Source organism: Cyprinodon tularosa, unplaced genomic scaffold (assembly GCF_016077235.1).
Source record: "Cyprinodon tularosa strain WSP-4 unplaced genomic scaffold, ASM1607723v1 ctg263, whole genome shotgun sequence".
Taxonomy (NCBI): domain Eukaryota; kingdom Metazoa; phylum Chordata; class Actinopteri; order Cyprinodontiformes; family Cyprinodontidae; genus Cyprinodon; species Cyprinodon tularosa.
In genome coordinates this window covers 372,564-382,728 of record NW_024038967.1, presented here as the reverse complement: position 1 = coordinate 382,728, position 10,165 = coordinate 372,564, and the positions used below count along the sequence as shown (strand labels likewise).

The following is a 10,165-nucleotide window of genomic DNA, read 5'->3' as shown; positions in this document are numbered from 1 at the left end:
AGATCAAAAAATCTATTGCTTCAACCACGGTTAAAAATAGCTTATCCAAAACCTCATTTTTCTCCCCCGATTCTCAGTTATCCTCTTTTTTTCTTTTTTCCAAAGATGGGGGGGAAGGTCAGCCGAGGTACGCCGGATAGATTAGCAGTTTTACAAAGCTAAACAGTAATAAGAGTAATAATAATAATAAAGATGATAATTTAAAAAGTAACATTTTTTGTCTTTGTTCCATTCTCTTGATACACATTAATAGAGAAATTTTTCACACCACGTGTACAGGTTTACACATTCAGAAGATAGGAATGTACAGGAGAAACCACAGAAAATAGTGGGGTGGGAGTGGGGGGTGAGAGGGCACGTCAGTGGTGTCTCCTGTTCCAAAGTTCACCTTTGTGCTCATAGTTCGGACCCGTAGTTTGGAAGGCCAAAATGTCCCAGAGCTCGGGAAGCTTCCCTACAGGCCGGATATCCTCCAGCGAGGAGGACGGCTGTGGTCGAGCTGACCAGACTGTGAGGGTCTGCACACAGAGAGCCCCCCTGAAAAACAGAGAGCTGGATCCGAGAGTGCAGTGACGCCGTGAGGGTTGAAACTCCTTTTTTTTTTTTTTTTTTCCAGGGTGCAGAGCATTTATCAGTACCATATGAGTAACCTGAATATCTGTTAAAGTTACACAGTTCTGTAAAAAGGACGGGGGCAGGTGGGTGGGGGGACCTGTCCTATTTACATACATACATATCCTAACACTCCAACCACCTTGTTTTAAGAGATAACAGTTTGTTTCACATGCATGGAATCTGCTGCGTCGCAACTCCTTCATCCTTTGTACAGTGGAGGTACAATGTTACTGAGCAGCTACCCTCCACCTCAAAGCTAAGGTGGAAAACAGGAGTCAGGCATCTTTTAGTGCAGACTGAGATAGGACCCCCCCCCCCCCAGCATCATCCCACAAACAGACCCACTCACAGACAGGGAAGCTACGATTCCGGTATGAAATGTACTCACTCATGAACAATGATGAGTTGGACCGTTATTTAACAAGCTCCTGATATAATTCAGGCTGGATACTTGGGAGTATTTGCTGGTTTCCTGACACAGATCCAGATTTCGCCACAGTATTTAGATAGGATGGATATCATGGACCCAGAACATTCATTTTAGTCTGCTTTATCTATTTGGAAACAGGTTTTTTATGTGTATGTGGGATCTTTGAGCTGTTCTTACACCCAGCATGCGTCATCTCCAACCATGTGAGTCATAAAACAAAAGGACAACCATGTAACCAACAAGTCTTGAGTAAATCATGATGATTTTAAATCAGAGATGTTTTTAAAAAAATGTTTGCTGCTGGGGTGTTTCAGAGCATTGCAAAAAATTGGATGGAATCATAAAGGGAGTAAATTAAAGTGGGTTTTAGAACAATTGAATTTGATTGGACAGTAGTTGACTTTTTAAAGGGTCTGTGCCAGGAGAGCAAATACTTTAAACGATCCATCAATTCTGCAAAGAAAAGCGGTGAAATATCCAGACAGAACTATAACAAAAAGCTTATTGGCTACAGCAAGTCTGTAGATCTCTGTAACTTACGGTACTACAGGGCAGTCTTACAATTATATCTGAGCAGATGTGCATGAATTGGATTAAAAATATATCACAACTGATTTAAACTTTTGCAAACAATATCTATTGTTTGTGTTTGAATGATCCCACCACCCTGAAATAAGAACAGTTTAAATACTTGTAACCTAAAATTTAAACATCCTCAACGAGAATGAAGGTATGTGAGCTTCTCACGGCACTGAACAAAGGTGAAACGCCTGATGCAGCCAGTAAATATGATCCGATAACCTTTGCCATGCAACGAGGTTAAACTCTAAACCAGGAATGAAAGGAATGTTAAAGTAAAACTGCAGGATTGGATACAATCATGAGAAGGGTTCTTCTTAAGCAGCGTCACTCTGTGAAATCCGCCACAGGTTTAAAAACTCACAGCAAAATCCAATGGCTTCATGAGAAATAAGTAAAAATATAAAAAGCATTGGACATAACTAACAGATGAGCAGAGAAGAAATGGGGAGCTTTCAATCATTTCATAGCCCTTGCGACTGATTCATGATTTCAAGCTTGTTTATGCAAACTATTTAATCAAAAAATACTAAAACCTACCGATTTTATTTTTCTTTAAACAAATTTTTCATGTTACAAGCAGAAACCTTGAAGTGTTTTATTGGGATTTCAGATGGCTAACAAAGAGTATGATTAGGAAGTGGACAAAAAAATAAATAAATAAAATTGCTCTCAGCTGTTTTGTCCTTGAACATTGACTGAGATGGATCTTCACCTGCAACGCCTTCTGAATAGGGATTCACGATACATCGGTATAAAAATGATATCGGCCCATATTGGTTATTTTTAAGCAAATTGGTCCGATCAGTGAAATTGGGCCCATTATACCTGATATTTCTTTCCATGCAGTGGCTCTTTTTATTTAAGGATGGGATCAGTCATGTGACATTTATTTGGTCATCTTACAGTAATTGTGATGCAGCCGAGGATTGTGGGAGTTCAACTGAACTAAAGAATCAACGGCAGCGCTGTGGTCGGTCTTTCATGGTGTCCAAAGGATAGGGAAACATCTATGATATCTGTTATCAGCCATAATGGGAATATTACTACTTGATAATGATATTGGCCCAGATTTTCATATTGCTGCATCCCCACGTTTGGTGGCGCTTCATAATTGCAGCCTTCCTTCTCTCATTGTGCCCCAGGGCAACTGTGGCTACCATATAGTTCACCGCCATCAGCGTGTAACTGACTGAAAGTAAAAGAGAAGCGCTTTGGAGTCATCTGATTCAAAAAGGCGCTTAATAAATAAAGGCAATTTACTATTTATTACATCTAAAAATCTCTCAAATGTGGCATGCATTTGTAATCATCCCTTCACTCTGATACCACTAAATAAAATCTAGTGCAAGGAATTGTTTCAGAAATCAACTATTAAGGAATTAGACTCCAACTACTAAGATAGAGAAATCCACCAAAACTGACTATATGAGCAAAAAAAGCATCACTCAGGTGAAGACAAAAGGGCTATGGTAACTCTGGGGGAGCTGCAGAGATCCACTGCTCAGGTAGGAAAACGTGTTGGTAATGCAGTCTAAAAACGAGGCTTTTATGAAAGGGTGACAGGAAGAAAAAAAAGCAATTCAAAGTTCTTTTTAAAGCTTACAAAAGGCCATGTAAGGTGGAAGAAGGAGCATCGGAAAACTATAACTATCCTTCTTCATCAACATGATGTGCCATGTGAGGCAGAGTGGTGGCAGCATAATGCTGTGGGATGGTTACAGCTAAAGTGGCAGATCGATGGAACTAAAAAAAAAACTGTCTGTGTGCAAATAAAGCCAAAATTATACATGATTTTTTTATACTTGGTAGTAATGTCCAAATAGAACAGAAAATGTTTGTATAGATAACATAAAAAAATGTGGGAAAGTAAGCCTGCCTTGTGTCAACATGTCTGCATGGACACTTTTAATGAATGCAACAAAAAACCACCAGAGCTGAACATTTCTGATTGGTCCTTGAAACAATCGTGTGTGTCTGTCAGGATAAATGATGCCGACTTTATCTAATAAAGCAGCAATTTGTCACGAATTGCATTTATGTCGTTTGATTCTGAATGGAAAATGAGGTTTGGATTAAATCTTTTACAAGAACTGCAGAAATGGATTCAAAGCTCACATTAAAAAAAGAAGAAATAACTGATTTTTTTTCCCTGCCTCCATCCCCTCACTCGTTCACACACATTTACACATAAAACAGACCAGAATTACGGCCTATCCAGAGGAGGCGATCTGCAGAGGGTTAGCGGTGTTTCTTCACAGAACCACGGTCATGCAGGCTCGTCCGGTCTGGTGCTCCTCCTTTTCATGGGCTGTTCAGCATTGAAATGCGCTCTCAATCCTGATCCAGGATGGGAGGAAATCACAAATTCTCGGTTCCACTGCTGTGTTCCTTTGTTTTTCTTTAGGAGAATAAGCACCCTTCCCTTTTTAATTTTATCCAAACTATTATTATAATTGTTTTTGTTGTTTTGCTGTTCTGGGAGAGACTCATCCCAAAACGAGACGTTATGTGAACAGAAGTGCACGTTTTGTTTACACACACACACACACACACACACCCACACACACAAACGCACGCTCACATGTCTGACATACTTGTGATAGACTGCTCTACATGTACAGTGCCGGAGAAGTAAACAAGGAGGCTAGGTCTGTTTTCAGCGGCTTGGCCTGCAAAGCCAGATATCCGTCCTGAAGGCCTGGTGGACGGGCAGCGGGGGTGGTTGGGGGGAGGGTCTTCTGCCCTTGCTCTGTCCCTATCAGTCACATAAATCCACCCCGTTCACCCCTGCTGTCATGAAGCAACGCATCACCGGCAGCGCTCCGGCCTGGGGCTCGGACAGGGAGCCCCACCCTCAGCGACTGCTGTTCTTTATGGCTTCCTTAGCAGCTACAATCAGAGGCGTCAGACTGGAGAGGGGCTTCGCCAGCTTCAGGAAGGAATGCTGCAGAAACACAGATAAATAAGCATTTGTCATTAAAACTGCATGAATCTGGTTTTTGTTCCACCTTAAACCTAACTGTGTGCCAGAAGCATAAGTCTTACACTTTAAAGCTGGGGTAACCAATTAAAAATCAGCAGGGTCCGAATACGGAAAATCAACAACCAGCAAAGGTTCGGAGACATTTTTAAATATAATCCGTTACTTTAAACAGCATTTAACACTGAAATAAAATGCAGGTGTTTATGCATCCATGTTATACATTTAATTTTTAAAGAATATAAAAAAAAGAATGTTTTTCTTACTTTTTTATGGCTTAATAAGAGAAGTGGGCTTTACGCTGCCCTGCAAGGATTTAAACCTGGGTTTGAATGGAGACAAAGCCATTCTCAAGCACATATCAAGGAGCTCATTTTGAGCCTGGATCCATATTTATTTTTGATTATGTTCATGGTGGAGAATCCTGCTTCACAGCAGCAGGTTGAGCCAAACATCCTCAGAATGTGCAGGGTCAACTTTGAGCACGCCTTTTCACTTTTGTTACACCAGTTTACCGCGCTTCTTTCAGCAGTCCACACTTTCTCAGCTCTCTTTTTCTCATCTTCTTCTCCTTCTTTCCCACCACCCGGCTTGCCACGGTTTGCCTGCTGTGTCTAAAAGTAGGCCAGATGGCTTTACCATACAAACAGGAGAAGCGTCGGACAAAATGCAGTAATTTATAAATGTTTTAAATCAGGTAGTGTACGGATTAGCAAGCAGGTGGGTCCAGATCCAGATCTGAGGATATGTTTCTGCACATGCGCACTTTCAGGCATATATCTGTGGTGAGCTATGGTTTCAGCCAGTCATTGAAGCTCACCTTTCTCAACGCAGTTCTTTGAAAGTGGCAGAGGATCATAAGAGAAAATGTGTCTACGAAGTGTATGAGAAATAGAGAAAGCCTTAGAAGAGAAAAACAGAACCAGAGTGTTTCTGGGAGATTCTTTCACTTGTTGGCGTACACTGAAAGGACAGGTCTGGCTTCCCACTGATTCCTCGGTTTCAATGTTTCTACTCGAAAGGCAAAGTTTGGCATGCTATTTGAAGAAATCTAGTTCATCATATTAAAACGAGGAGAAATGGGCTTGCTCATGCTCTCACACACGTTTTAGGCATTCCCTCTTGGGAGCAGGTACAGGGTTGTGCATGAGCAATTTTTTTTAAAGTATAGAGGGCGAGTCTTTTCAAAAATGTGCAAAAATCCTAAACTATACCTTTAAGATTGAAGCATTTGTGTACGATAGTGCTGAGAGTAAACACACCGCTGTTAAAAAAAATGTCCATAAATTTGTGACTAATTTACTTCATAGTTCTTCTGAAAAACAATGATTTATTAAAGAAAAAACTATAAAAATTAACATCTAGAAAACAGGTGCAGCAACTAAAATCATATTAAAGCATCTTTTGGTTCAATTTCAGCTTTGGGAGATATGAACTATCTTTCCAGAAAAATTAGTAAATTTTAGAAACCGAAAATAAATATCAACTGTTCTAGTTAGATTTACGTAACCTTTCCACATTTACAAACGAAAATATCACGCATCATCATCCTCATACCACAGCACAAGGAATCCAGCGGGAATATCGTTGGAGTAGCAGTCATCTCCAACAGGTGAGCCTAGCTGTCATGTTATCACGCTGTAATGTTTGATTTTTTTCAAACATAATTCTTTCAAAAATAAATCTTCAGGAAACTTCTGGAACTGTTTGGGGGGTTTTTTCTGTTGAAACCAAGCATGTTTTGGCATAAAATATGTTTCACACAGAAACAACACTGCACATCAATGGATGAAAACTAAGTCATGCTGTGGGGTTATTTTCCTTTGAAGAGGTTTTTTTGGCCTTAAACAATCAAGTATCTACTAGGAAGCTGGATAAGGGTCCTTTGTTTAAAGCATTATATTAAGTACACATCTAAAAAAACACAGAAAAAAAACAAATAAAAGCGAACTAGTGTCCACAAATAATTTGGAATGATCCGAAGAAGACTGTGGATAGAAATATCTTCATAATCCTTAGATCTTATTTTTGGAGTGCAGATTACTGATGCAAGGTGCGATACCCTGACAGCTATCAAATACCGATTGCTAAAACTGATTTAAAAGGTGCTCTAGTAAAGTTTTCCTTTCAGATAGTTTGTTATACTTTAGAAATACTTTTTAAGAGCCTTGTATAATGCTGGTGTGCTTGTAGAGGATCTTGTGGGATGTTTACCTGCAGCAGCTCCTTAGCAGAGCCTCTGCGGTCCACATCCATCTCCAGACAGCGGTTGAGGAAGTCTCGGAACACAGAGGAGAGCCTTTCAGGGTTCTGCAGTTCTGGAGTACCATTGGTTGCTATCAGGTAAAGTGCCTGCAGCCAAAGAATTGAAATAAAACATTTTTATCAGCAATTTCCTGTTTTATTTATATATATTTTATGCAATGCCTTACAAAACATTTTAAACACCTTTGGAATTTAATGGATATAAAATGTTTAATAGGTCTAATATCATAGATTTTCTTTTTTTAGGAGTACATTTTTTCTGCTGATTCATCTTCACATCTTTTTCTAATATTATTTGATAATGATTAAATAATCATAAAATTTTAAATGACATTTCAAAGCCATAGGGATGTTCTTATTGTCCGATGAAGCTTTATGTTTGTAGATTTCTGATTGGGCTAAATCTTTAAAATGGAAATAACATCTCAGATGCCAAATATACACAAAAGTGGGATTGTATTACACAGCTGTGGAAGGGAAATTATACACAGTTTCCCTTTTTTAAAGAAATCTAAAGAGTGCGGTTTTTTTATATTGAGCAACCCTAAATCAGTATGTTTAAAGAGTTTTTATTCCAGGACTGAACTGTTATTATCTTTGTGAAACTTTCCACAGCATAATGTTAAGGTCACCATGTTTGACCTCTACAGAGTGCTTTACATCAAGGCTAAAATGTTCAACACCTTAACATAAGGATCTAAACAATCCACCTGTAATGTGGCTGAGATGAAAAAGTTGTATTGGGACACCTCTACTGAAAACAGTTAACATTTAATTCATTGATATAAGCGAAATGTGAAATCTGACAGTCTGACAGAGGGACATACCCTTTGTTTAAATGTTAGCTTAATGTCTCTGTTCATAAGGGATTAAAAGTTTTATTTTAATCGTCTTGGTTACTGTTCCACCGATCTAATAACATCCCATTTTCTTAGATTTTATAAATATGTGCAAGTAATCAGCTATGATATAATAATGATTTTCTCAGGATATTGTAAAAAAAAAAACATCAGTCCTTTATGTTATGGAAATATTTCTTTGATACAAGTTACAACTCAACTTTTGAAGAAAATGGGTGCTGATCAGTTGATAAGATGAATAAACTCTAGAAAAACTTGTTAATTTATAACATATACTTATGGCAATTTTTAATAGTTAGGAAAAATTCTGATAACATGTATCATTTTAGAACAGGAGTGCAGCTCTCTGATCTAGGACAGAAAAATAAACCGTTTCCTGGACTTTCCTTTTATACCCAATAATTGTTATTCCATTTTCCAAAGTGCGGCGCTACAATTGAATTTACCCTGAGTGGATTCTCGTTCAGATAAGGTGGTTCTCCCTCCACCATCTCTATTGCCATGATTCCTAAAGACCAGATATCCACTTTTGGTCCGTAAGCCTTCCGAGTCACCACTTCTGGTGCCATCCAGTACGGCGTTCCCACCATTGTGCTGCGTTTGTTCTGTTCTGGTGTGATCTGGGCGCAGAAACCAAAATCGGCTGCAGAGGAAAGTCATTTAGTTAAAGTACATTATTCAACATATGTTTATATTCAACTAAATTTCAATAAAGTAAACTTGTCTTCTCTCATAAATGGCTCTTTTTACAGGTACACTTAAACCCCGAACCTCTAAATATGACTTACTCAGTTTTACGGATCCATCCATCCCTAAGAGGATGTTGTCACTTTTTATATCTCTATGGATAACCTGGTTAGAGTGTAGAAAGTCCAAAGCTTGAAGACACTGTGAGGACAAAAGTAGAGGAACATACAATCAACATTCAAGTTTTTTTTAACAAATTTGACCACCCTCCTTCCCCCGGCTATCAGCATTGCAGGAGTCCAAACATGGTTTCTTACCTCTCTGCAGACTGCAGCAATCTGGCCCTCATCCATGCAGGTCTCAGTCACAACATCTGTCAGCGAGCCTCCGGCCAAATACTCCATCACCACCCAAAGCTCATCCCCTACCAGGTAGCTAAAAAATGAGGACAGCAGAGAAGGGATGGACCTTAGCTTTTAACACTTGGAAGTATATCCAACAGAAAGCTTCAAAAACATTAGTTTGAAAAACTCCCGCCTGCATATTCCTTGTATTAAAACACTGCAGCTGCACCAGGATGCTACTGAGCGAAGATGTGACCACAGGTGAAGAACTTGAACCCATGAAAATGATGTTTCAACTATTGCAAGGCCTATTTTAGTTTAAACCACTAGGTGGCAGTATTTCATGTCAATCCAAGTTCAACTCTGATAAATAAGGAACAAACAGCTGCAGTTAAATACAGATCAGGTGAAATAATCAAAAAATTCCTCCTTCGACTTGTAGTCGTACTTTAATTATTTAAGAATTGCTTTTAGGTTGTGTTATTTTTTTATATGTTATCTTAAACAGCTGTTTTATTATCATAAACATCTTAATGTAACAATCTTTAATGAATGTTATTTCTAAAAAAAGAAATAAATTGATCATGATTCGTCTGTTGGACCAGACAAGCAGCTTAGATGCATAATCTCTAGCTCCTGGAGGACATCAGAACCCTAACATCTATCAAATTAGGAACCAGTGTTAACTGTTACTTTCACAACAACTAAACATTTGTTTTATATGTTTAAAACGACAAACCTGTCCAGGTAGTTGACTATGTTGGAGTTCTTGTTTTCCCTCATTACCAGGATCTCATTGATGATCAGCTCCTTCTTGGGTTGTTGCTGCAGGTTCATCTGTTTGATGGCCACCTGAAACCAGAGGTATTTAATGCTTAACATAGCTACAGCTTAGCAGGGAAAACGCAAAGAAGCACATTTTATTTTACCTCTTGCCCAGTCGCTATGTCAATAGCAGTATAGACGGTGCCAGAAGCTCTGAAAGAAGAAAACAGCAAAGTGGAAAATCAGAAGTATTAAATTACACCTGAGAGTAAATCTATCTTATTTAGAAGCTGTACAGCTAGTGCTAACTTGCAGATATGGATTGCATACCTGAAGGCTGGATTTTGTTTATTAAATCTTTGTAAAATTTCTCTAGATCAGTCAAACTGGATGAAGAGTTTTTCCAAATCCTTCCAGAGATTTTCGACTAGACTATGGTCTAGACTCCTACCCTATTCTGACACATGATGTTTTTATCTTTTTATTTAGCTGAAAGGTAAACTTCTGCTCCCAGTCATTTAGCGTCCATTTATTAGGTTACTAAAGAGCAGATGGTTTAGAACAGGTAGTGGCTGGCATTGCACATTCAGGCATTTTGTAAGACAGAAAAATAGAAGGAAACTCACAGAGTAAGAAA

At 38.7% G+C, this 10,165-nt stretch overlaps 1 protein-coding gene across 2 annotated transcripts in view; it reads right to left on the bottom strand.

Moving 5' to 3' along the window:
* Positions 1–109: 109 nt before the first annotated feature.
* The window catches only part of LOC119786039 (serine/threonine-protein kinase PAK 3), a 55,032-nt gene continuing 44,976 nt past the window's right edge, over positions 110–10,165 (bottom strand). The window contains exons 10-16 of one of the 2 annotated variants that reach the window (XM_038289090.1): positions 9,693–9,741; positions 9,503–9,615; positions 8,737–8,854; positions 8,521–8,620; positions 8,179–8,375; positions 6,822–6,959; positions 110–4,571 (exon numbers count right to left, since the gene is read on the bottom strand). In XM_038289090.1, coding sequence (XP_038145018.1) covers positions 4,482–4,571; positions 6,822–6,959; positions 8,179–8,375; positions 8,521–8,620; positions 8,737–8,854; positions 9,503–9,615; positions 9,693–9,741 — 805 coding nt within the window. In that variant the 3' untranslated portion in view covers positions 110–4,481. The remainder of the gene's footprint in view (positions 4,572–6,821; positions 6,960–8,178; positions 8,376–8,520; positions 8,621–8,736; positions 8,855–9,502; positions 9,616–9,692; positions 9,742–10,165) is intronic. The other variant, XM_038289091.1, reaches the window with a different exon arrangement.